The sequence below is a fragment of the Gambusia affinis genome, linkage group LG22 (assembly GCF_019740435.1).
Source record: "Gambusia affinis linkage group LG22, SWU_Gaff_1.0, whole genome shotgun sequence".
Taxonomy (NCBI): Eukaryota; Metazoa; Chordata; class Actinopteri; order Cyprinodontiformes; family Poeciliidae; genus Gambusia; species Gambusia affinis.
The window spans coordinates 16,598,190-16,623,392 of NC_057889.1; the positions used below are offsets into that span (position 1 = coordinate 16,598,190).

The window sequence follows — 25,203 nt, forward strand, 5'->3', positions numbered from 1 at the left end:
GAAGGAGGCAAGATTAAGAGCGGCACGGAGCATCTGCATCCTCCGCAGTCTCCTTCTCATCCCGCCCGTCGGAATTGAGCCTCAGACGGGCGCGCGGACCAGACTCCAACCGGCAAAACGTGACGACGGCTGCGGCCGCTGCTTTTCCCTATCGCCTCGAGGTAAGATGACGCCGCTGCTTCCCGCATCCTTCGGTGTTGTCATCAGCGGATGGAGGCACTCAGTCGTAGCGGAAAAGGTAGAGATGAGCATCTTCCTGCATGGGACATTGTCGGATTTCAGTTCCTGGATGCTCTGCAGGCATATCATAGGGCAAATGAAAGGCACGTGCATTTGTTGTCTATTTACATTTAAGATTTTTTATGGGCCATATGGTTCTTCATGCAGGGTGCTATATCGTCGAGGGGTGAGGGAGGGCAGCACAATAACTTAAGGGGGGGAGAAATCTAAAGGCCAAAACACAAATAATCACTATTTCTGTTTTGGCATGAGGACTACCTTCGATTGAGTCTAAAAAGAGAGATAAAACTATTGTACATTCATTACAGGTTATTTTTAAAAACTCCTCATGGTTTATTAAACACTTATTTTTCAACAGAAATACAGTAAAGATTGTAGTTCTCCACTAAAGGTTTGGTAAAATGTCGTCTTCTTTTTGCTCTGGGGAATACGCATTGACAGCATCATTAACAGTGAAATAAATAATTAGGTAAATATTAAGTTCAAACACATAAACAATGCTAAAGATAACGGAAAGCCGGAGGATGGAAGGAAATGAACGTGTAGCCGGGAGCTGCGGTAAAAGCTGAGACAATGTTTCCTAAATTAACTGACCTTATTGTTTTTTTGTTTTTGGAAAGCAGAAGACATCAAGGTTTGCAAGGTTTAGTTCCAGCTAAGTTCCCACCTAATCACTTTTCCACTCATTCTGGAACGAGAATGCTATTATTGTCTCGCCCCAATCAAAGCCCAAGGCTTAAAAGCATCACTTTAAAAAAATGTTTTGGCCGCCTCCAATGAGATATCACCTTGGTTAGGGAGCCTTACCTCCAATGGAAAAACAAACAAACAAACAAACAAACAAACAAAAAAAACAAAAAACGCCTCTGTACAGTTTTTATTGGTTCTGATAAGTTATATATTAAAAAAAAAAACAGTTTTTTTTTGTTGTTGACACTGTTTCCTCATATCCTAAAAGTGATATTGTTTGTTTGTCTTAACATTCCTCATCTGCACTTAAACGCTCTCCTGCACTCTTTCCAAACGCCCGAACAGCTTTTCCCGCTGCGCCTAAATGTGTGGGTACATGCCTGCAATCGGTGCTGTTTTACTGCATACCTGTGCGTTTGTGTGTGTGTGTGAGAAAATCAGGTGAGCTCTTTCATGTGTCTCCTGCTTTGCCCTTCCCCTCCCAGAACACACAGCAATGTGAATGGCGGCAGAATTCCACAGCAGGGCTGTCAGCGGGGGGCAGGAGGAGCCGCCTGCCTCCGGAGCCGTCGCTCACTCGCGCGCGCGGAGCCACGGCCACCTCCAGTTCCAGCCCCTGACACGCACCTCCCAGTGGCAGGCCACTCTGGATCACACCAGGAGTCACGCTCGCACTCATCACTTCATCACTCCCCCGCGCGCGGCGCAGCCGAGGTACAGCTGTCGCCTCACACACAGTCTCACGGCCATGACCAAAGCGGAGAGGGGAGTGCAGGGCTCTGCGGAGAAGATGACCAAGGCCAGTGAACCCTTGGTTCCCAAAGCTCCTCAGCAGGTAAGGTTTTTTTAATTTATTTATTTTTGATTTTGCATGTCGTTTTTTTTTTGTTTTTTTTTTTCCATTTTTCCGGTCGCGCTCTTTCCTTCAACTGATCTCCCCTCACGTCGTCACTGTAATTCAGAAGCTGTTACCCCTCTTTGAACATCTGGATGTGATCTGCCTGCGTTCGCCTGTGACTGACTCGACTAGATGGAGAGTAAAACATGTGATGCCCGTGGCTGCTTATCTCTGTGCGATTAATCAGCTGTATTGCTTTCCTGTGGACTGTAATCCCCCAGATAGAGAAGTCAATGGCTGCCAGCTGATTCTATTCAATTGAGAGAATCTGTTCCAATTTGCCAGAAGACCTGCTGGAAGATTGCTTGTCTTTGTAATGGGCTGGTTACAGATACCAATTTTTTTTTAAAGGAATGATGCTTTCAAAGACGTCTACATTTTCCAGTTTTTGGAGAGTTCAGGTTTTTCTCTTGCTGCACATTGCTGGTCAGCTGGATGACAGAAAGCTCCTCTTAATGTGCAAAACAAACACGCTGGCGTGTAAGATTTTCTCCGGCTGCATAGAGGTCGTAGAGTGATGCAGCGCTGACTAGAGGTGAGCATGTATCGCATCGCTTATCATTTATCGTGAAAAATTTCTTAGCAAGAAAATAATTTCGGTTCATCATTGTGTGGATACATTTTATTTAATGAAGTTAAATGAAAAATAAAACTTAGAGTATTATCGGAAGTGTTACTTTTGCTGTTCCTTTCCGGTTTTTGTTCCATAAGAGCATCTATAAATGCCAATAAGTTCAAAAATACGATTAAATACAGTTATTTTGTGCTGATTAGTGATATGAATTAGACTTTTTAAAGTACATGCTGTCCTGAAGATCCTTCTTTCAAATGTTTTCTCAAGAACAATGTCTGTGTTGGTGGCTCTGCGAATGCTGCGCCATGCAGTCGCAGCATTTATCTAAAAAATAAATCGGAATTATCTTTTCAATCGTTTTTACTGTTGTCACAATAACAACACAAAATGTGGCGGTAAAATTCTAAGTCTGTATCACGCAACACCAACCCTCTCTCACTTGAAGCTCCTCAGTTAGCCGGTTAGCTGGCTAGAAGGAGGAGCTTTTCACTGGCTGCATTTCCATTGGAAACGGGAAAAAAAACAAAAACTTGTTGATGTTCCGCTAATGTCGAAAATTGATTTTCTGCATTAAATCTGAAACCCATTTGAAATCCCACATGCGTGCGCTTGTTCACACAATAGGTCAATAAAAAAAACATGACCTCCTCCTATGGCTACCACTTCCTGTCGTCTTAGTCGTCTTTTCTGCCAGGAGTAACATCCGGCCGATGATCACGTGACTCGCGTTAGTGTTTCCATTGCATTTTGGCGAAATACGCAAGTTTTGATGCAGCCGAAAAACCATCTCATCATAGCGTCTGTGGAAATTCATCGACCGAGATGCTAAAGAAGGCGTCCAATTTTCTTTTTTTTTGTTTTTTTGTCCGGAACAGACAGTAAAGCAGCGCTGTCCTCTTGCCGTCTGTTGCTGCACACTGTGGATCAGCTGGCTGAAAGAAGAGCCCTTTTGACAAAATTCCAAAAAATGCACCCTTGTGTTCTCTTTCTTTTTATGTTCCAAGAGTAAGGCCCCTCCCCTACCCGTTGCTGTCAGTCAGATGTTCAAATCAAAGCTCCTTTTAAGGAGATGCTTAGAAACATTCCAGAGAGTCTAATTTTCTGAAATTTAGTTGAAAAAAACCCTCCTACACGTTTCACACGATTACTTGTTTGAAAATATTGTTGCTAGTCACCATTATTAAATTAGTGAGGTTATGTACTCATAACCCAGGTATGAATACATGCATGGGTTGAGTAACCAACATATATCCTTCTTTTTATACTCCCAAAGAGAAATAAACAGATTTTTAGGAAGCTACTAGATGTTTTAGAGGTTGTTTATTTCATATTTCAGCCAACGTGTGTGCAAAATAATAAAATGTACTAAAACAGGAATGTTGAAGATAGCAATGTGATGGCTACAGTAGCAATAACAATGACAATAATAGCAATTTTAACAGTAGTCGAAAAACGATTGCTACTTTCTGCTTTAAAATGGAAACAATAAGATCAATTCACACGTCTGTTGTTTTAAATGCTTGTGGTGACACGGTGTCATTTTACCGTGAGAATCTCATACTGACCCACGCCCGTAGGCAAGCACATAAAGGAGGTTATGTCCTTTTATGTCCCAGTGCACTACATGGTGTCATACAGCAATTCTGCCAAAGTCACTCATCTCCCACGATTCTACAACAGCGCCGGGGTTTCAGTGAAACAACCATTACCTCACACAATATAACCAGTTCGGCAACTCTGACAAACGTCTGTCTATCCATTCCTCAGCGCTTCATGGAGTTTGTCACCTTTGAGCAAATGCTTTGAAAATGAGTCACGGTAAAAGTCATTTCCCCAAAGGTCAGGAGAACTCTGTGAATGTGAACGCTATGTGTGTGTTTTTGGTTTTTATCTAACTTTGTTAGGCTTTCTTCACTGCAAATTCAACGACGAGTTCGAATTTGCCACGATAAAATGAACTGACCATCACATTTGCTTCAAAAAAGACTGCAAAAATCAGTGAATAATGCGTATTAATTTGGATTCCATGCATCACCCATTAGGAGTATTTGTTTAAATAAGCGGGCTGGGCTCATTTTCATGTTATCTTAGACAGGAAAGTAAACGTTCGGTTGGTATCTTTTCTAGACTATATTTAGCTTCCAAAAGCAATAATTGACAAATCTTGAGAACTGACGTGTACACAATAGGAAATGTGTGGGAGAGGAGTTTCTATGAAGTCATTGTTCAGAAGTGTGCGGAAGTGATTCCAAAAGCTCTTTACATCCACTAAGTATCCTACAGAAACGAGCCATTAGAATCATCCATAATGTTGGTTATTGTGAGCACACAAACCCACACAGTTGTGTCCAAACCTTTGCTCTGTACTGTATATACTCAGGCATACGTGAACCCAGAAATAAAATGGAAAATTAATTAGCCTGTTTTTTTTTTATTTTGATTTTATTTATTCATGAGGGTCCATCTGAAAATATTGTATGAGTTCATAAGTTTCTTACTTCTTCCTGCTCCTTTTCCAGCATGTTAAGACTACTGTGGTACAAAAAAATATGTGTCTTTTGCACTCCTTGTTCTTGTGCATGATTTTCTATCACTATCATGTTCGAAATAAATAAATAAACAAATAGATGAATTTGGCTTTATGCAAATAAATATCAAAGATTTAAAAAAAAAAGAAACCTGAGCTTAAATTTTAATCTGATCTTCTTTAGTTTTCCTCATAACCTTTCTGCATTTAAACAGTTGTGCCACACCGAAGCACCTGAAAGTGGATCAGGTTTGAAGACTGACTTTACGACTCGGACCGGCTTCCCTGTTCCTGCTCAATCAAAGCGTCCCCTCAGCATGATGCCGCCACCACCGCATTTCACATTTCTCGTCCACATTCCTCACCCCTTCGCAGACGTGAAGGGATAATAGCTGCGCTGTCAACAGAGTGTTTAATCTCTGCAGCTTCTCCAGAAAGGCAATAGGGCTCTTGGCTTGGCACACCACGTCCTTTCACGTCCCAAATATGAAGTCTGCATTGTCGAAGGACTTTTCTTGTGAAATACAATAATCACAAGTGAGCGCTTGGGAAACTGCCACTGCAAATTCCACGTGAATGACTTTCTGTTCCAATTAGTCACAACAACGGAGACAAAGAAATTACCTTGAGGAGTGTTATTAGGGCTTCTCATAACTTTCATCAACTGTAAACATAATCACCGTAAAATCGCGAGAAAGCCTGAAGCTTCTCGACTCTTCTAGATGAGATCTGCGGTGGTGGGACCCTTATAATTTGAAATCCTTCACCTAAAGTGCACGAGACATGATTGGTTCAATAATTCCCCTCACCCCCATCAACCTTTCTTTAATTATCAGTCGTCATTAAGAGAGTCTCCCTGCGCAGCCTGAGGATTAATCCACCTCACACTGCAAAAACACAAAGTCTTACCGAGTATGTGTGGTCTAGCTTTTCTGAAAAATATCTCGGTACGCTTGAAATAAGAGAAAACCAACTTACAAGTAACTTTTCGTCAAGATATATTAGCTTGTTTTAAGTGAGAAATTTCCTAATACCGTTGAAAAAGTGTTAGTTTCACTGGCAGATTATTTCACTTATAACGTGGAAAAATGTCTTGTAGAGTGAAATAATCTGCCAGTGAAGCTAGTACTTTTTCCTCTATCAATATAAAAGAATTATTCACATGAAACAAGCTAATATAGCTTGATGAAAAGTTACTTGAGAGTTAGTATTGTCTTATTTCAAGGGTACTGAGATAGTTGCACTAGAAACCAGACCAAAAATACTTGGTAGGGTTTTGTATTTAGGTTTCCTGTATGAACTCCTGCTGATGCTCCCCTGGTCTCTCCATATCAGCATAGCTTAACTCCATCAAGACAACAGCAGAGAGAGGATATCCTGTTTGTGCGCTTTGATGATGAGAACTCGGTAATGAGACACGCAGTGTAAGACTTTGGTGGGAAAATGAAGAGAGAAAAAAAGAGAGAAGTGTTTAGAGACGTGCGGGGAGAGTATTTTTGCACATCATCAGTTAAGCTCTCACTCTCCAGACGCCAGAGACTTTGATTTTTTTGCTTTCTTTCTTTCCCCCCTCTTTCCAATTAAGGATAATTGCAGTGAGAGTGGAAGAACAGAGAGTTTGGAAGTCGGAACCACCGCGCAGCCTTTACTTACCTCTGACCCGCTTGTCTTTTGATTGAATAATTACACACCTCCCTCCTGGTAATTGTCGTCCTCCAGCCCGTGCGCGTTTTTGATGGGGGCTGAACGGAGGAGGAAGAGAAAAACCTGAGCTGGATAATGACAGTGCGCCGGTCGTGGCTGTGGTCGCTTTGGTGATTTCCGTCTTTCATTTAACTCTGGGCAGAGTAGCTGTCAGCCAAGGCTTGCCACTGGATGTGGAGTGGAGCTATTTCGCGTGCGACACACACAGAGGTTATATATACGGAGAGAGGCTGATATGTGGCCGCCGAGACAGTAGCAAATGCTGCGCGCGCCCAGACTGTGATGTCTCAGCTTATTCAAGTCTGGAGATGAAAGCTTTCCCCTCTGCACACAAATGCCCGAACACACACGAACACACACGCACGCCGACAGACACACAGAGGGTGAAATGTTTAATGGTTTTAGCAGGGCCCGGAAAGGGAAGCACAGGCATGGATTGGTTTTAGCGGGATTCTCCGGCTCCTCTATAACAACCGACGTCTGCAACCCCTCGACCACAATGCTGACAACCAGCAGGGGCCTATTCCAGTCCACAAACACACACATGGAAATTTATGAATGAGGATCTGTCCTATCTGCAAGACTAAAGAGGGATATAAAGCCTAAAAGACAAAAGAAAGAGCATTTATTATGTTATCATTTATCGTGATAAGTTTCCTGTCAGGATAAGAATACCGATGTATCATTGTCACGATAATTAGCGATGTTTAAAGCCCCTGAAACTGTCCATTTTGTTGGGATTGTTAATTTTGCTATTTTTTTCCCCCACTGTTTGTTCGATAACAGGATTGATAAATATCGTTAAATCTGAAAGTGATTATTTATCATTTATCACAAAAGTACCACAAAATATTGTGATAAAACTTTAAATCTCGCCCACCCCTAATGTGAGGTGCACATAAATTACTGTAAAGATCATGAGTCACTGAGTGATCGCAGCTGTAAGGATGAAATTTTTCTGTTTGTTTTAGTGTCAAAAATACCTACATATGAAGGTGTAATGTAAATGTTCACAGTCATATGCTAGGACTGCATCAACTGTGCTCACAACAACTTGGAAAACTATCAGTGGGGCTTAAATTTCTGTCCATTTTGTCACATTTCAGAAACTTGTTGTGTTTTATTGAGGTTTTAGTGACAGAAAAAGACAAAGCGACGCGAAACTGTGAAGGGAATGAAAACTGAAGCATGTTTTTTAAAATGTTTAGGTACATGCAAAGGCAGCAGGTCACAATGATCACATGAGGCTCGCAGTAAAACGTGGTGGGGGCAGCATCATGCTATGGGGAAGCTCTTCTTTTTTTTTGGGAGGGACAGGAAGGTTTGTCAGAGTTCTTTTAACAAAAGGAGGATTGACAAAATATTCTCCCAGAGTTAGATGATTACAAGTGCATGTCACACTTTTCAGGTTTGTTTTGGCAGAACATTTTGAAAAATATGTCTAATTTTCTTACACCTCAGCAATTATGATATTCTTCTTATGATTTGTTAATGTAAGCTTTGTCATTAAGCATTATGGTGGTTGAATTTGTACTTGTTTTAGTTCAGGTTGAAAATAAATCTTCCCTAAGGTGATCTACATCTAATAGCCACTAAAACGGCATTAGATAAATATTTGTGATCTATCCTGGCAGACATACAGATTAGGTTCACAATCTAAAACTCTCAACAGCGAGCCGTGGTGTCTTTATTTGTGACATTTATTTTGCACAATAATACAGCCTCGTCTTCCTTTCCACCCTCCAGTCTTTGCAGACAAACCTGAACCAGAAGTTGTCCATATGCAGCAAATTATGCTTTGCCATCGGCGGCGCTCCCAAGGAGGTGACTTCCAGCGCTTCAGCCTTCTTCCTGCAAATCTACCTGCTGGATGTTGCTCAGGTAAACTCTTTGATCCATACAACCTACACTCTCCCCAATCTTTGGAGAGGGCGTGTCTGCAGATTGCATTCTTGAATAGTTAAGAAAACAGAAGCACGAGTTTGGCTTCTGATCACACTCTTTTCATCCACTGCAGATCAACCCCTTCCAGGCCTCCTTGGTGCTGTTCATAGGTAGAGTGTGGGGTGCCGTGACTGACCCGGTCATCGGGTTCCTCATCACGAAGAGCAGCTGGACCAAGATTGGCAGACTCATGCCATGGTTAGTATATGTCAGAGTGTTTATTGATGTTCAATTATTTGGTGAGGAAGTTCTTGAGTTCCCCAGTGCTAATATACTGCTGTTTCCACATAGCCGAGCCTGTGCAAAGAACGGCAGTGTGTCGATGAATTATGAAAGATGTTTTGTTTTGCTCCCTCGCTCTCGCATATAATTGTAGTTGCTGCATGAGGCTGATGTTTGCGCAAAAAATAATAAAATAAAAAAAATGAAGCCATGTGCTCCACTTCTGAAGGGTTTAAAACTCACACCTGAGGATTGTGGAAGATAAACAGACTTGGTGAATTGTTGTTCTTGACGCTCGCTCTGATTAGCGGTGCAGACGGTTTACTTAAAGGTTGTGGGCGGCTCTTTTGCCCTTTGATGCCAGGAAACATTAGACCAAGACGTTCATCTGTATTCGTTTGAACGCCACTTTTCCCATGTGTGACCTGTACATGTGTGAGTCACTGAACTGGAGTTTCATTAAAAGGTTCAGCAATTCGGGACAAAAAGTGCATATGATATCCTCGAATGAAATTAAAACGATATTCACAATGTCGCCACATTCCTAAAATAGTGGTCAGAGTCATATTTTCTTTGCCAAAAGTATTTTTTTTTCTTTGCTTAAGCCATATAATGGCAAAGAAATTACTTACACCTTACACTTATTTTAGGAAGGCAACAGTATTATATAGTGCACATGTTAACAAAAATTGCAATATTTAATCATCTTTAAATGTAATTACTAGACTAAAGCATCATTTCAATCATATTTTAATATTTTTTGCGGTACGTTGTGGCTCTGTGCGTCAGGGTTTTGAGTAAAAAGCTACGCATGTCAACATTAGTGTGGATTATTTCATGTTTACATCAGCATTCACACAAATCCCTCTTCTAAAAATTATTTCTTTTCTCTCTCCTTTATAATTTTTTTTTTTTTTTTGGTAAGCTGCTAAGCATTTCTGCATCACGTTTTTTTCAATCACACCACAGTGTGATTCTTCCTGTCGCAACGCAGGTGGCGTCCTTAATAAAGCAGCGGATTGCACACAAACTGCCAGCGCTGGAGTGAGTCCAAATCCACTGCTGCCGAGCCCGACACACTCAGCTGCAGACAGATGCTGTTGGTAAATCAGCTTTGATTACCCACGGGAACGTGTAGATGAGGCCGTGTGTTTATGTGAAACGAGCGGGTTTTTGGTTTTTTTTTTTCTTCTTCTTCTTTCAGTGCGAGCTAAACAGCATTTGCGATGACAGGGCAGGACACTCCCCTCCGTTTTTATCCTGTTCGGAAAGTCCCGTCTGTCCATTCAGCAGGAAGCTGAACCTTTCCACCCGCCAGAAATTAAGTGATTTGTATCTTTGTCCTGACTTCTTAAGGATGGAGTCTTGCCCCCCCTGGGCAAGGCAGTGTTCAGTATTTGTGACTGTTGGAAACTGCCAGGAGAGCAGAAAAAAAAAAAAGAAGAGAAAAAACCTCATTAGAGCTGTTTTTCAAGATTATCTGCATTTGAGAAAGACAGTTAGAGGAAAGATTAGCAGTTGAAGAGGAATGCAGTAGAGATGCACTGGCTACAGCTCATTCTGTTAAGTAGCAAAAAGAGTGTCATGCTATATATGTCTTGCAATATGCACAAGTTACCAGTTGAAGTAGCATATTGCCATTTACAAAAGACTCTTTTAGACTGACAACTCATCCTGTCAGGACCGTTTCGATGCTTATCTTTGTGCAGAAGAATAACTTTTACACCTCCTCATTCATTTGGCTTGAAGAGCTCTTTGTCAACTATTCATGTCACACTATTTGGTGTCTGCCTTTTATGGCTTACAAAGAAGCACCCAAAGACGAAGATACACTGTGAAGTAACCGCCACTAGTTTTAAATGATGACTGCATATATTAAAGGAAAAGAAAGTTTTCCAAAGTTACCCTGTGAGAAAAAGGAGTCACTGTCTAAACTTACCAACTGGTTTTGACACCCTAGGAAGCAACAACTGTCATCAAATGTTTCTGTCAACAGGCAATTAGACTTTGACAACCCAGCGGAGGAATTTTGGCACATTGCTCGTTGCACTTTTGTTTTAATTCAGCCACGCCTCAGGAGTCTGTGAGCATGAACAGACTGTTTAAGGTCCTGCAACTGCAAAATAATCGGACTGAGTTCTGGACTCTAAAACATTCATTCTTTACCATTTTCTAAGTTATTTTTTTTATCTTTCCTTTTCACAAGTCCTAGCAGTACGGATTTGCTGATATACATCACATCGTGGTTACACGGCATAACCCAAGGCTTCAGCTTGAGTTTATGAACTGATGTGTTCTTTCATTCTTTCTTTTTTGCTGTTGGAAAGATGTTTTTTTTCTGAAATTTTGAGTTAGCTGTGTTAGATTATGTTTTGTCATTTGTAATGGAATACACACCTCGCAAACAAAATAATTTTTTGTCCCATCTTTACGCAGAATATTATTCCAAAAGTCTTGCGGACCATGAAGACGGACTTTTTATTCCTTTTGGTCAGCAGTGGTTTTTGCCCGGGAACTTATGGGGTTCCATTTGCGCCAAAAATACGTTCACGTTTCTTGTGATGTGTTCATATTAACTCTCCCATTGATGCCATTTTAGCCAGGTCTCTTTCTTATTGTTGAATCATGAACCTTTACTGCTTTAGATGGGTTCTTCTGAGCTCTTGACTGAGTCGTCAATGTGCTCTTGGGGTAATTTTGGTCGGCTTGCCAATCCAGCAAGATTCGCCACTGTCATGTGTTTTATGGTTGTGAATAAGGGCTCCACTGTGGTTAGCATATACGTAAGCCCCAAAGATGCAGAAATGAGTTTATGACCCTTTCTAGACTGATTTAATTACTTTGTTTCTTAGCTGTTATGAAATTATTTGCATCGGACCACAATTTGTTGCTTCGATAAATCTTCTTGCCAATTTTGTTATGGCAGAGAGGTACAGCTGAAGTGATTTTGGGATTTTAAAACTCAGGGAGTATTTATGACAGCTGCGGCTGGTGAAATTGAAGCACAAAAAGTGGTTAATCGCATCCAATTCACAGGATTTTTGCCAAACTTTGTAGATGGCATTTAACAAGAAGTTAGAGTTTAACAGGTTGGTCGAGTTAAGCTGTAGTTGAGGATGAAAATGTGGTCGTCAGAAAAGCATACATCCATTGTTGAATTGCACTTTCTTCACCTTTTACTTCTCAGGTTCATGAGTTGAATAGTCTAAAATCCACCAAGAGTCCATTCTGACCCACAACACCTCATTCAAATCTGTTCTGTGCCACTGCGCTACATCTACTTTGTTGCCTCTCTCCCAGCTTGAGCAGGAACTGTCCCATCCACCGCCGCTCTCCCCCTTCCTCCCCAACCTTCCTGTGGCTCTCTCAGCGCTCCCACCGGCCAAGCGGTCAATAATGCAGCACCAGCACAGGAGACCGCCTTTGTTTGCGCAAACAATCAGGAGGAGACTGAGGCGGCCGGATGATGCCAGGAATGACTGTCCTGTTAATATGTTTAGCTAGTTACTAGTTCAGATGGAGGTCTAGTTTCCATAAGTGTCTCTTTATACGTGTCTGCTGCTCAAGACTGCGTGACAAACTGCATTTTAAGTGCTGCCTTGTGTTGGCAGTCTCCGATGACCATCAATCATTTGGCTTTTTCCTGGTTACTTTGCAACACGCAGCCGTTTGCTTTAACCGTAGAGATGCACACAGTCGTACGCTTGTGAATTATACATGGCCCACCTACTGTATCGCTCCCCAAGTTCTGAGGAAAGCACATCACAGCGGAATCGCTTCACGCAGCTTTCGCCTAAGTGCGCTCTACATATTCATGAATCTGCGTGTGTAATTGCTACATCTGGATATGTGTGTGTGTGTGTTCGTCCTTCCCCGAAGGGGAGGTATTTCTTTTACTTTTCTATGTTTCCCAGGACAGATTCCTGCCATACTTAGAGTGATAGTCTGTAATTGGGTAAAAAGGAAAGCTTCAGTTAAACAGTGTTGTGAAAAAGACAAAACCACATTTTTTTCCCCCCTCTGCTGTGACTGGTGGTGATGCCCTGAATTTAATTAGATCCAAGTTTTTCCTCTACCCTTGTGGAATTGCTCAGGGAGGGGGAATCATGGGGACTTGGCTGTTTAGTTCACGTATGTTTAAAGGATCTGGAGAAGGCTTAGCTATTTTGTGGATGGTCCTGTGAGAAGACGGTGTGCCTTGTTTACTTTATGTACTATTTGGTCTTTGTGTACATCCTCCCAGTTGCTACAGATCCTATTTGTGGTGTTTCCAATGGCTTCTCTTTGTTCAGTGATCAACCGAAAGGTCTCAACAGAGAATTGGTGTAGTCAAAAGTTAACCCACCAAAATTTCACTGCTCAAGGGACAGCTTGGACTATCATGGGAAGCTCATTTCTGTGCATTTATTGCTGAACTATGATTTGGATAGGGCTGTGGACAGGTGGCGGTTTGGTTGAGGAACATCAGAGTGGCAACCTTTGATCAAGCAGAGTCGTTCTGTCTCTGTCTCTTGTTCGTGATGGATAGTAGGAAGAAGAAGAAGATGGGGTGAGCAAAAAGGCAATTGTTATAGATAACTGGTCTGTCTTCTCATCAGAACCCCCCAAAAATATTGGTTGTCCATGATCATATTGTTATAACAGTCTGATTGTATTTATACCAGAAAAATCATTCAACACTGGAGCTTGTTAGTCTATAGAGTTAAAGACATTCAAAGTAAGGCCTAGTTAGGTAATTTCATCAACACAATCTTCCTTTAAACTACATTTAGACATCAGTGGATGTCTGTGTCTGTTTGGTTTTTCTTTTGGATTTTGCTCCACCAATAGCTTTGTGTTTATGTCCATTCAATGAAGCTGCTGATAATCTAACTTTGGGGGTTTTCAAGACACTTCAGACCAGTAAAAGAGCCTAGGCTAGACTTAGAAGTTACTTAATGAACCATATCCTTTCTGGTCTGAGAATGCCTTGGGATCCTCTGCAAGCTGGAGAAAGGTTTGTCTTCATTACCCACCTGGATGATGTCATCCCTGTGATTTAATCTCATAGAAGCAAAGAACAACAGACGGACCAAATCTCCCTTTCCCTTCACGTATCTCATCCAATATTCTCGTTTTCTTTTCCTCCCCCAACAGGATACTGGGCTGCACTCCATTTCTGGTGGTGTCGTACTTCTGCCTCTGGTTCGTTCCCCCCTTCGTCAACGGCAGGTTCGTCTGGTACCTGGTCTTCTACTGCCTCTACCAAACCCTCATCAATGTGAGTATTCTTCGGAAACAGGATATTCGGGAATTTCTCAGACTGCCGAGCGATGTTGCACACGAGTCAGACGTGCCGTGGATGTCGGGAGGAAACAGGAGATGAAAACCCTGACTGACTCGTCTCCCAGTCTCTGCAGACAGGTTACATAACGTAGAAATGGACAGCAGAAAACGTTGTAAATATTTGCGCTGAAGGAGGAGATGATAGCGATTACCTGATGTCCTGGACTGATAGACTGATTTATGAGATGAGTTTAATTAGGGGGTCCAAAAAAAAGACATGCTTAAATAAGTTATCTTAGTCCAATTGACTTCTGTTTTAATGTCTTTGGGCTAATTTTCTCCATTTTCCCCATTATTTTTGCTCTGCTCTGGGGTAACCTCTATAACATATGCCACAGAGCATTCAGACCACTGCAGAAACTGTGGTCAGCTGTTACAGCATATAATTCTAACTACTTGATAAGTATACAGTCTTTGCTGCCAGGAACCTCTTGCCGGGGTAAATGCTGGTTGCCACTTTTAGCCGCCCTTCATTGTCTGTGGCCGTGTGTTTGTGTGAAGTTCAGCTGCTATCACTCAGAATGCCGCAGCCTGTAAACAGAGACTAGTCTGCTACGCTTTGTTTGTGTGCGCAATCAACTAATAATGGGTTTTCGCTAAACGAATCGCTTCTCACTTCCAAGTCGCCAAAAAAAACGAAAACAAAAAAAAAACAAAAACCTGATTGACTCTATAAATGTTTGCAGTCCAGTAAAAGGCCCGTAAATGACATGCTCCACAAACACTGAGGACAAAAAAAAAAAGCTTTCGCGGACGCATTTATTTTCGTTGCTGGCTGAGCGGGCTCATTTGGCCACAATGCTGACTGAGCCCTTGAGTAAATTACAAAGTGAAGCTGGACTACGGTCGCGGGGCTATTCTCTGGGAGAGGTGGTGAGGAAGAAGGGAAACCGATCTGAACTTGGCCCGCCGTGGAAAATGCAGAGATTGCCTTTGATAAATATACAGCAGACACTTTTGCGTTTGGGTTTTTTCCTCCGAAACATGTCGGATAAAAAGGCTGTCCGGTCTGTCATTCGGAGGCCACTTTGTTTACGTGGCTATTTAAAGCAGGACTTGAGCATGAAAACATTTTGCATTCGTTAAGCAGAAGTGATAACCTTTTCACAGGGGCAGTCATGAAGTACAAACTACCTCTTGTCCTGACGGTCCTACGTCTTTGTGTCCTCTTTTCTCGCTTGGGTTTTGTCCCGTTTCACCCAAACCCTGCATGTAAATAGCGCCCTCACCGTTATGCAGCGCTTTGTTGCCTTGATCTTAAGAGGAGGCAGAGATGACATTTCTCACTCAATTAAAGACTCGCATTCCTAACTTGCTGCGGCTTGTTATTCACAAGTTGGCGACACCCAAACGAACAGTTGTTTATCTTTGCAAGCTGGATTCAGTTCAATTCGGTGTGTTCCTAATCAGTTCAGATCAGTTTGAAAGAATAATTTGTCGGTTAAGTTGAATTAAACTGAATCCAATTGTGCGTGTGGCTCAGTTCAAATCAGCTTGGTTTCATTAAGTGGAATGCAGTTCAGTGAAATTCTGCCTTTTGATGCCATTCAGTCCTGTTCTGTTCAGTTAAGCGCAGCTCAATTTGATTCACCTTGGTTCAGTTCAGTTCAGTTCTCCTAAATTCAGTTCTTTTCAGATTGGCTTCATTCAATTTAGTTCATTTCAAATTGGTATGATGTAATTCTGTTCATTTCAGTTCAAATTGGTTAAGATCAGTTCTGTTCAGGACAGATCACCAGTCCACCACAACCCTCAGTTTAGTTCAGCTCAGTTTCATTTCAATTATTTCACCTGATCCAGTGCTTTTCAGCTTGGTTCTAAGCCATCCAGTTCAGTTTGGATCAGCTCATTTGAGTTTAATTTAAATTAATTCGGGTCATTTCAGTTTATTGATGTTTTCTTCAATGCTACAGAAAAAAAACAACCCTCAGGGTTCTCCAATTATCATTCAGTTTAGCTTAATTGATGCATTTTCTTCAGAAAGCTGTGTAATCAGTTTAATAAGGTCCCTCGTTGTGAGGAAGGTCAGTGGAGATGAGCGATTCCCATATTGCAGCCCCGTGGAGAGTCAGACCGGGCAGCCATCAGTATTGAACAACTGATAACTTGCAAAAAGTCCATCATAGTATACTTTAAAAAACAAGTTGAACCTGTTACTGTTTTTATCTAAATTTGAATTAAGTTTCAGCTAAAGCTGCAGAAGTAATCCATTGGACCTCTTTCAATGATGCACTTTTCAGACTCACGGATCTAAAACGTAGGGCATACAACAAACAAGAATGTTTTGCCTTTGGTTAGTTGTAGTTGCTCAATCACAGTAAAGACTTTTAGATTTGTTTTGTTGCTGTAACAGAATCCATTATTTCTGCTTAGCGTGAGTCCTAACTGAACGTTTTGTGTCCTTGCAGTGTTTCCACGTGTCTTACTCTGCTCTCACCATGTTCATAAGCACAGACCAGAAGGAACGGGACTCAGCCACTGCTTACCGTAAGCTTCCTCTATTATTCACGCCTCGACCTCCGCCGCATCCGCGGCGAAGCATGACGTCGTCTTTGCTTTGGGGTTTTGACAGGAATGACGGTGGAGGTGATGGGGACCCTTATGGGCGCTGCCATCCAGGGCCAGATCGTGGCCAGCGCTCACACTCAGAAGCATTGCTCTCCTCACAACATGTCTGCTGGTTACCTTGGAAACAGCAGCGGGGCAGAGATCGTGAAGAGCCTGGTGCCCTCCCAGGAGTACCTGTCACAAGCTGTGAGTGTCTCTCTGCCAGCCCGAGAGCTCAGGTGTAGCTAAAAATGGGGCAAAGAGTCGGTTTGAAAATAACGAGGGCCGCGGTCTGGCTCGAACCTGTAGTGGCGGCGTGTGTGTGCGTGCGTGTGTGTGTGTGTGTGCATGCGCGCTACTTTCAAAAACAGCAAAAGGGTTTAAAAAAAAAAGAGAGACAGAGAGTTGAATGAAAAGAGAGATTGTTTAAAATTGGCTCCATATTTACTGACTGTCTGGTAGTTCTGACACTGGAAATATGGTCACATTTTATCCCGTGTAACCCACGGGACTGAAAGGAGGCGGCTCTGTTTGATATCTGAACCGGCGTCCCCGGCCTGCTCCCCGTTTACGACCACAAAAAGGGGGTTCCTCCCTCACATCAGGCTCCAAGAAGCAGCCCCAGTGAACTGCCGGGTCTCGGCAGCCTGCAAGTCATTAAGACTTATTTATGTTTCACACAGATCATTTCAACACACCCCAGATATAGTCTGCAAACAATGAAGTCTGAAAGTATTCATACCCTTGACACTTCTTCACATTTTGTAAAACATAACAGTCAATCAGGATTTTGTTTGGTGGGCCAGCAGAAGCTAATAATTGGGAGATGGAAGTAAAATATTATTAGATTTTTTTGTGTTTTAGGGGGGGGGAATGATGCATTTATGTAGAGACAGAGAGAAGATGTAGGGCAGTGGTGTCCAAACCTTTGCATCTGAAAGCATTTGTGACCTCCAAAACGTTTGTGGAGTTTTGGGGGCCACAAAAACTCCACAAAAACTCCTGGTGGCCCTTTTGAGTAAAAGTTGTCGGAAAATTCAAATAAAGTTAAGATAAAACCTGGCAAATAAATCAGAAATTGCTTGAGTTGCAGCCAAGATATTTTTTATTTTATTTTTCTTGTTTATAAAAAGTGTCCGTCTGCACCAATTGAATAACAGGTGGGGAATTTGCAGAATTCTTCAGAGGGGCCACAAATGGCCCCTGGGCCACACTTTGGACACCCCAGATGTTGGAGGCTAAGCACCATAAGATGGTGGAAGAAAATCCATTAGAGACCACAAAAGACATGAGGATCACCTTCCAGAAGCACATACATCCAGATCTTTTTGTGAACGGTTGTCAGTAAATTATTACATTTCTGGAATGGCTCAGACTTTAAAAATCTTTTGCAAGGTCTGAAACTTGCTTTTCAGGCGCAAACTTTATGCAATCTGACTGAGTTGGGAGTTATTTTAGAAAGAAGGATGGCCAAACGTTTCAGTTTCTGCACTTGGAAAGCTTGTGGAAATGAAACCCTACAGACTTCCAAATGAGTCATGAATAATGCATACGTCACAATTCAGATTTTTACTTGTAGAACATTTTTAGATTATTACTCTTCCGCTGCTCTGCTTTGTGTTGGTGTATCACTAGAAATCCCACGAATAGCCTACATGCGAAAGTAGAGACAAAATGCGGAAAGTGTTGTCTTGTCATTTAAGATAGAACAGCGAGACGTAATAAACGATAGCCTATTTCAGTTTGTAGATCTGCGAATAAACACAAGCTGCTGTATGGCCTCCGCCATGGGAGTTTCTGTGCGGATGAAACGTCCTGGGTTGGATTTTATTTGCACCGCAGCTATTTGGGTTTCAAATAAGACCTTTCCAGTGGATTTTGGGTGAACCCTATTGGGGCAATACCGCTCACCGCTCCTACCCCCTCTGCAGTCAGCCGCTAAATTCAACCCCTCTCACCCCCTCTCTTCGTGGTCGCTGCTGAGGGTGGCACACAGTCTGGGCAAACTCCGTCTGCTTTCGGAAACAGGGAGTGTTTGATGTGCGTAAATAATGAAGAACCACCGGGCCGAGCCGCATGGTAAAATAGCAAACAAACACAAAGTTGTTTAAGGCAGAGCAGTTCCGGTCACGATGGGGGTGAAACGGATACGTCTGTATTTTTGGACGCAGGTCTGCTTGGGGTTGGTTTCCTTCGGGTCGGCTCTGTTTGGACGTATCAAACCGAGAGCGAAACCCTGCACAGAAAACTTCTGACGATAAGTTAGCCACTTGTGACTAACAACAACAATTATGAGGAACCAAACAGACTTGTTTGTGCTACTTCTGCGGGGGGGGAAAAAGAAGAAGAAATAGACAGATGTAGGCCATGCCATGTGTTTGTTCCGTTTCTGCAGAAGGAGGTCTACTTGATTGCTGCGGGTGTGATAGGAGCGGTGTTCCTGCTGTGCACTTTGGTGATGTTCCTGGGAGTCAAAGAGCGGGAAGGTGAGATCGCCGAGATTATTCACATTCCTCATAAATGATTTCACTTCCACATGCCAGTGTTAGATTTACTTACAAAGATCATTTGAAAAAGATTGTTGACGAGAACGCTTTATGGTTTCACCACAAAAAAACGCATATAGAGCAATACTGGAATAAAATAAAATACAATCTATCAGGGCTGCAACTAACGATTGTTTTAGTAATCGATTATTCTAACGATTAATCGGTTAATTGGATAAAAACAACTGGCACATTTTGCAGGTTTTTCATTTGAACATTTTTTATACAATATAAAAAATGCAAATGAAACAATTAAATCAGTTTCTTAAATAATAAAATAAACTTTTAATTGACAAACATGTAATGACGTAGCATTCCTTAAGTGATCATTTGTAGCAAGTTACGCAGTTGCAGCTAGAAAAGTACTTCTAACATCAACATGTGAAAGTCACATCTTAACTGCAAAGTGCCTGTACGTTTTGTACAGTTTTGGCTTAATTAGTGGTCTGAATATATTGTTCTTTTATCAAATGTCCATATTTTTGACCGTTTCTGCTCCAGTTAACGATTAATCGATTACAAAATTAGTGGACGATTATTTCGATAATTGATTCGTCACGATTAATTGTGATAAAATACATAAACCACTGGGCTAATTCAGCCTTTGGAACTTGGAATGGAAGCATATTGTGGAGGAGGAAATAAAATAAAAACATATTTCTTTGTGTACAAAGAGGTTTTGAAATTCCCCACAATATATGTTCTATACCTCATTTTCCATAATCAAAATTTTTATTTAGATTTAGGCATTTTAATGCTTTCCTTAAAATAATAGATTTACTGGTGCTAAAATTATTTATGAAGTGCAGCCAAATGGTTATTACGCCGTAAATGATGGCTCAGAGAGACACAAACCTTACCCACCGCATTGCAGGGGCCGTTCCAGTAGTCCCACTGAGCAAATCTATCGCCTTTCCCTTACTGCATGTTATCTGATAGGCTCCGTGTATTTTTCACCCATCATTCAGATCCCTACGGCCTGAAAACGGAGGAGCAGATCCCCTTTGTGCAGGGCTTCCTCAAAGTGATGGGACACGGGCCGTACATCATCCTGACAGCCGCATTCCTCCTCATCACTGTCGCAGTTCAGGTAATTGTCTCAGTGAGACATTCGTCAGATGCAGCGTCGCATTAAGCAGAAGCCGTCAGGAGTGCTGACAGCGTGGGAGCATTCCTGCCGCTCCGTCTCGTTTGATCTGGGTAAAAGAACACCTACCGTATGTTTGTGGCTTTGCGTTCCTGGTCTCCTCTGGGCGATACTGACAGGGCTTGTTGTGTGGTGCATCTGGCATCTTTACAGAATTTTGATTATAAAGGAGACTTCCCAAGCTTTCTGGATTGTTATTTTTCCCTTTTCTTTTTTTTTTTTTTTTGTCAGCTGTCATCCGTGTGAGTCTCAGAGCGGGAATAAATCACAGCAGAAAACTCCCCCCCGTCAGCAGCTTCTCCAGTCACTTTGTTTGGCACTCGCTGCAGCACGCCGAGTGCCCCCATCGACTGTGCCGCATATCCGAGTATCTGAATGTCCCCTCTCTCATTTTTCTGCAGCTGACACAGAGCAACTTTGTGCTCTTCTGCACCTACGCTGCCGGACTGAGGGAGCACTTCCAGAACATCGTGGTGGTGATCCTCGTGAGTCGCCAGATTTACTTCCTATTCGCGTGCAAGATCTACCTTGCAGCACAACACAAAACAAAAGAACGCCCTATTTTCACCATTCTAACTTACCGACGATGGAGAGTCTCATTTAGAGGCAAATTTTTGAAGTGCTTCACACATCATCTGCTCCGTCTCGTCGCCCTACAGGTCTCTGCGCTGCTAAGCATACCGTTCTGGCAGTGGTTCCTGAAGAGATTTGGGAAGAAGACGGCAGCTTTCTGTGGCATCACGGTAAGCATCCTGGTTTCAGTTTTGCGACGTCGAACCTGCTTGTTTGCGCCATCTTGCGGCTGTGCCAAATCCAGCTTCCTCAGTCACATAAACACATCTTTTTGACCTCACGCGTAAACATCTGTACACACTTGCACTTGTTTGTCTCTTTAGTGGATCATGCCCTTCTCCATGATGCTGGTGTTCATCCCTAACTTGGTGGTGGCTTACATTGTGGCTGTCTCCTCTGGGCTCAGCATAGCTGCGTCGCTGCTACTGCCATGGTGAGGCCTTTTGGAACACATCGCACATATTACTACTGTGTCCTGATTGGGATTTAAAAATTTATTTTTTTTGCTCCAAGATGCCGATGAGGGTCGCTTTAAACCATTTGTGCCCCAATTAGACACACTAAAGTCCATTAAAAAAAGTTCTGAATTTGAAGGATGTAACAAAAGTAAATCAAAAACAGTTACGTATTAATCTTACATTTAGCAAATGGACATTTCATCTGATTTAAAGTCTGATACTAAGTAAAAAATGGTTTTATTTGGAAATATCTGGTTTCAAATGTATAACCAACTTCACACATACAGCTAGTCAGCTATACATTGTTTCCATTGTTTTGATGTGGAACAGTAAGCTGGTAGCTAATGCTACCATGCTTCCCTTCTGTTTTGATATGACTCGTTGCTGGCTCGGCTCATAGCATATTTCAAAGGGGTCCCAGTTAATTGAGTGAAAACAAAATTTTCATAAACTGATCGCCTTGTTTTCAATGTCATAACTATAAATTAGCAGTGTTTCAGTCTAATGGTACAGAGCAGACTAGAAGTCCTGGAAAACAGTCTCTACCTCACTTTGAGCATCATTCCAAAGGGCAGACTCTTAGTGAGACGACCTCTCACTAGCTGCAAGATATGGTTTGAGAGTCTAATCATCTTTTAAAGAAGTTGGGTTTATAACCAAAGATACCTTTGTGTCTGCAGGCACTCTTGTATTAATATCTGCATGGCAGTCATCTGCTTCTCTCCCATATGAAAGAAATGTTAATTTAATTAGAAACTTTCGCCTATCTGCCCATCAGCACCACAAAGCTGCCCATGTTAGCTGAAACAGTCATTAGCATCTTGTTAATGACGATTTGACGCCCCACGGGGCTCCGTCCAATTGCCCATTTCATGTCACGAAAGTGACGTCAGTTGAAAAAAAACAACAACAAAAAAAAAAAACAGGAGATGCGGCGTCTGATGTAAATCTTTTGTGCCATCACAGGCTTCCCACAACACAACTACAGCGGTATCTTTACATCTGCCTCCCAGACGCTTCTTTGGTTGTCACTGCTTAGCACTCATCTCTTTTCCCCTTCCTTCTATCTCAAATTATAGCCTCCCAAGAGGGGGGCATGTTTACGTTGGAAGGGGCCAAATGTTCATTCTGCCTGTGGTCCAGCGATTCCGCCCGCTGCTCATCATCTGATCGTGTCATTAGCTCTGTAATTTTAGCCCACCGTTATATCGGAGATGCTGAAGCTGGCATCACATAATGATTTGCTAACATCTCTAGCGGTTTTGTGAGAAAATAAGGTAAGAGCATTAGCTTAAAGTTTTGCCAACTGCTCGAGTTACTTTGGGTGTTTAAGGGATGCTCCCAACGTCCATCGCGAGACACTCTTTTCATAGCTTCGTGTTTATTTTTGTGTGTATTCAATCCAGGTCCATGCTGCCAGATGTGGTGGATGATTTCAGACTGACGAACAGCTCCTCCAGAGGCCATGAAGCCATCTTCTATTCGTTCTACGTTTTCTTTGTCAAGTTGGCCGCTGGCATCACCCTGGGAGTGTCCACTCTCTGCCTGCAGTGAGTCTCGAAGAAGTACACCCGTAACACGGTTGTTTGACATTTCACGGTGTAGTGGGACGTAATCTGGTCCTTTCTAAGTCTTAAAGAATGCCAAACATCACATGTTAATATGTATTTGACTAAACCTAAGCTTGTATGCAGAACCAGTGTGTGTAGAAATGAAATATATCAATATTTTCCAATAGCCTATACAATCGTATTTGACACCAATGCCTAAAAGTAATTATTTCTGTTGATCTTCATCAGACATTAAACATACTTTAGTTCAGTGCAGTTTTTTTGGGGTTTTTTTTTGGGGAGGGGGGGCGGGGAGGCAGGCAGGGTCATTATGCCATGTTTGTTTTTTTCCAACAAAACATTGAGTTATGTCCAGAGATCTCTACCTTGATCTAATCATTTTGTAAGATCTTCTAGCGTATTTCTAGAGCGTTTTGTCTTTGGAAGAGATTGAGAGGCTAAAACTGTAGCAAAGTGTTGCCCAAACTCTTCACCACTTGGGCCAAAATCAAGTTGTGGCACATTTTTGGTACAATACACCATGGGTCAGTCGCCATTTATATTTTCTTAGAGGTATCGGTTTGGTAGTTTTGTAGCATCATGGTTCTATATCTGTTCCTATATGGCCCGCATCTAAAAAGAACCTGTCCATCTTCATAGGTTTGCGGGCTACGAAACCCGCGGCTGCTCGCAGCCCCCTCCTGTGGTGTACACCCTCAAGCTCCTGATCGGCGCCGCACCCATAGCCTTCATCGTCACGGGGTTAATGATCCTGGTTTTGTATCCCATCAACGAAGACGTACGGCGCAGGAATAAACTCTGGCTGGAGGAGCTACGGTGTGTAGAAATCATTAATGCACAACTGCGGGAAAAGCTCTAATCCTTCAACTCTGTCCTTCCTTTCAACCTCCAGACTGTTGCAAACTTGTTGCAAAAGACTCTGTAAAAAAAAAAAAAAACTGGTGAGAGGGGGAGAAAAAATGCTGCTGTAAAGTGGTGGCAGTACCAAAGTGATCCGCCAATGTAAATACTCAGGGGGTCTTCCAGCTATCTTAAAGATGCAGCATCTGAACACATGTAGTTAGATTAAATATTTAAGGTTCATGGGCTCTGAACTTCCTGCTTTTCCTTTGTTTCTTCATCAAGCTACTCACAAAACTTTGCAGTGACACAACAAAGCAACTCGCAGGATCTTTTTGTTTTAAAAGTCAAAAACATATTTCTTCTGTAAGTTTTCAGATTCTTCACTTGGTCTTTTGGTGACGTCAATTGCTCGGGGGCATTTCCAATTCCTCCAATTAAAAGAGCTCAGACAAATATCAAGGGTCAAAAGTGCCACGGTCCAATAAATAGATAATAAATACATTGAACAAATATGGGTATATTAAAAGTTACAGAAATGTGCCATTAAATCATCCAAAGCCAAACAACTGATGGGGTATAAACAGTTTTTCACATACTATTTGGTAAAAGGTCAATAAAATATAAAAAATTGTTTTACTTCCAAAGGAAAGAAAAACAAAAGAGGTGCGATATCTCACTTCCTGTCACAAAAAAACCTTGGGTTACTAAAAACAATTTACATTTGTTAGCTTGTGGCGCTTTTTAGCTAGCTCGTGCACGAGTGCACCGCCATTTTTGCACTGGAGATACCTGTCTGGTCGAATGAATTGTCTTGTTTGAATGCAAACTGAGATTGTGAGCGGTGTGGAAAGGATTCCTCCTCTGTTTTCCTACATTTGACTTTCCCTGCATCCTGACTTGTCTCCAAATGTGTCATAAACAAAGCTCCCCATGCCATAAGTTGACTTTAGGAGTTTTAATTAGGAACAGCTAAATCTTGCTGTGAGCTGTGGCCAAATAACTCTTGTAGATTGATGAAGAAAACAAAAAAAAGGGACTTTTGGGAAACCTTCTGTATGTTTACTTTCTACCTATGGTACGAATGTAGCACTGATACTGATGTCTCTCGCAGGAAGCAAAGCATTGACTCCGAACCTACGAAGATTTAAGTAACGTGTGAGCAGGATGTTGGAGTGAATTCACAAAGCCACGGATTCCAGTCATGAGGCTGGAATGTTGCTCTTTGGTGTATATTACACTGTCAAATATGGAAATAGTTTTAATGTAAACATTTTTTGTTTTACTGCCACACATACTGTATAGTCATCTTGAAAATATATATATATATATGATTTATATAAATGAATGTATATTATATGCTGTGGTTAACTCTACGCTGTTATTTATTTATGATA

The 25,203-nt window shown here is 42.0% G+C and overlaps 1 protein-coding gene across 4 annotated transcripts; it reads left to right on the forward strand.

Annotated features, from left to right (window-relative positions):
• On the forward strand, window positions 1–25,058 carry mfsd2b (major facilitator superfamily domain containing 2B). 4 transcript variants are annotated; one of them, XM_044106475.1, is made up of 15 exons: window positions 4–161; window positions 1,416–1,765; window positions 8,380–8,514; window positions 8,651–8,775; window positions 13,936–14,059; window positions 16,533–16,611; window positions 16,697–16,878; window positions 19,067–19,157; window positions 20,186–20,307; window positions 20,766–20,849; window positions 21,024–21,107; window positions 21,261–21,370; window positions 22,802–22,945; window positions 23,606–23,782; window positions 24,921–25,058. In XM_044106475.1, exons 2-15 carry the CDS (start codon window positions 1,433–1,435, stop codon window positions 24,955–24,957), a joined length of 1,827 nt encoding a protein of 608 aa, XP_043962410.1. In that variant the 5' UTR covers window positions 4–161; window positions 1,416–1,432; the 3' UTR covers window positions 24,958–25,058. The 4 variants fall into 4 exon arrangements, with proteins under 4 accessions (XP_043962411.1, XP_043962410.1, XP_043962409.1 ...); XM_044106477.1 differs by having other exon boundaries at window positions 28–161; window positions 8,389–8,514; XM_044106476.1 differs by lacking the exon at window positions 24,921–25,058 and having other exon boundaries at window positions 1–161; window positions 8,389–8,514; window positions 23,606–23,978.
• The last annotated feature ends 145 nt before the right edge of the window (window positions 25,059–25,203 follow it).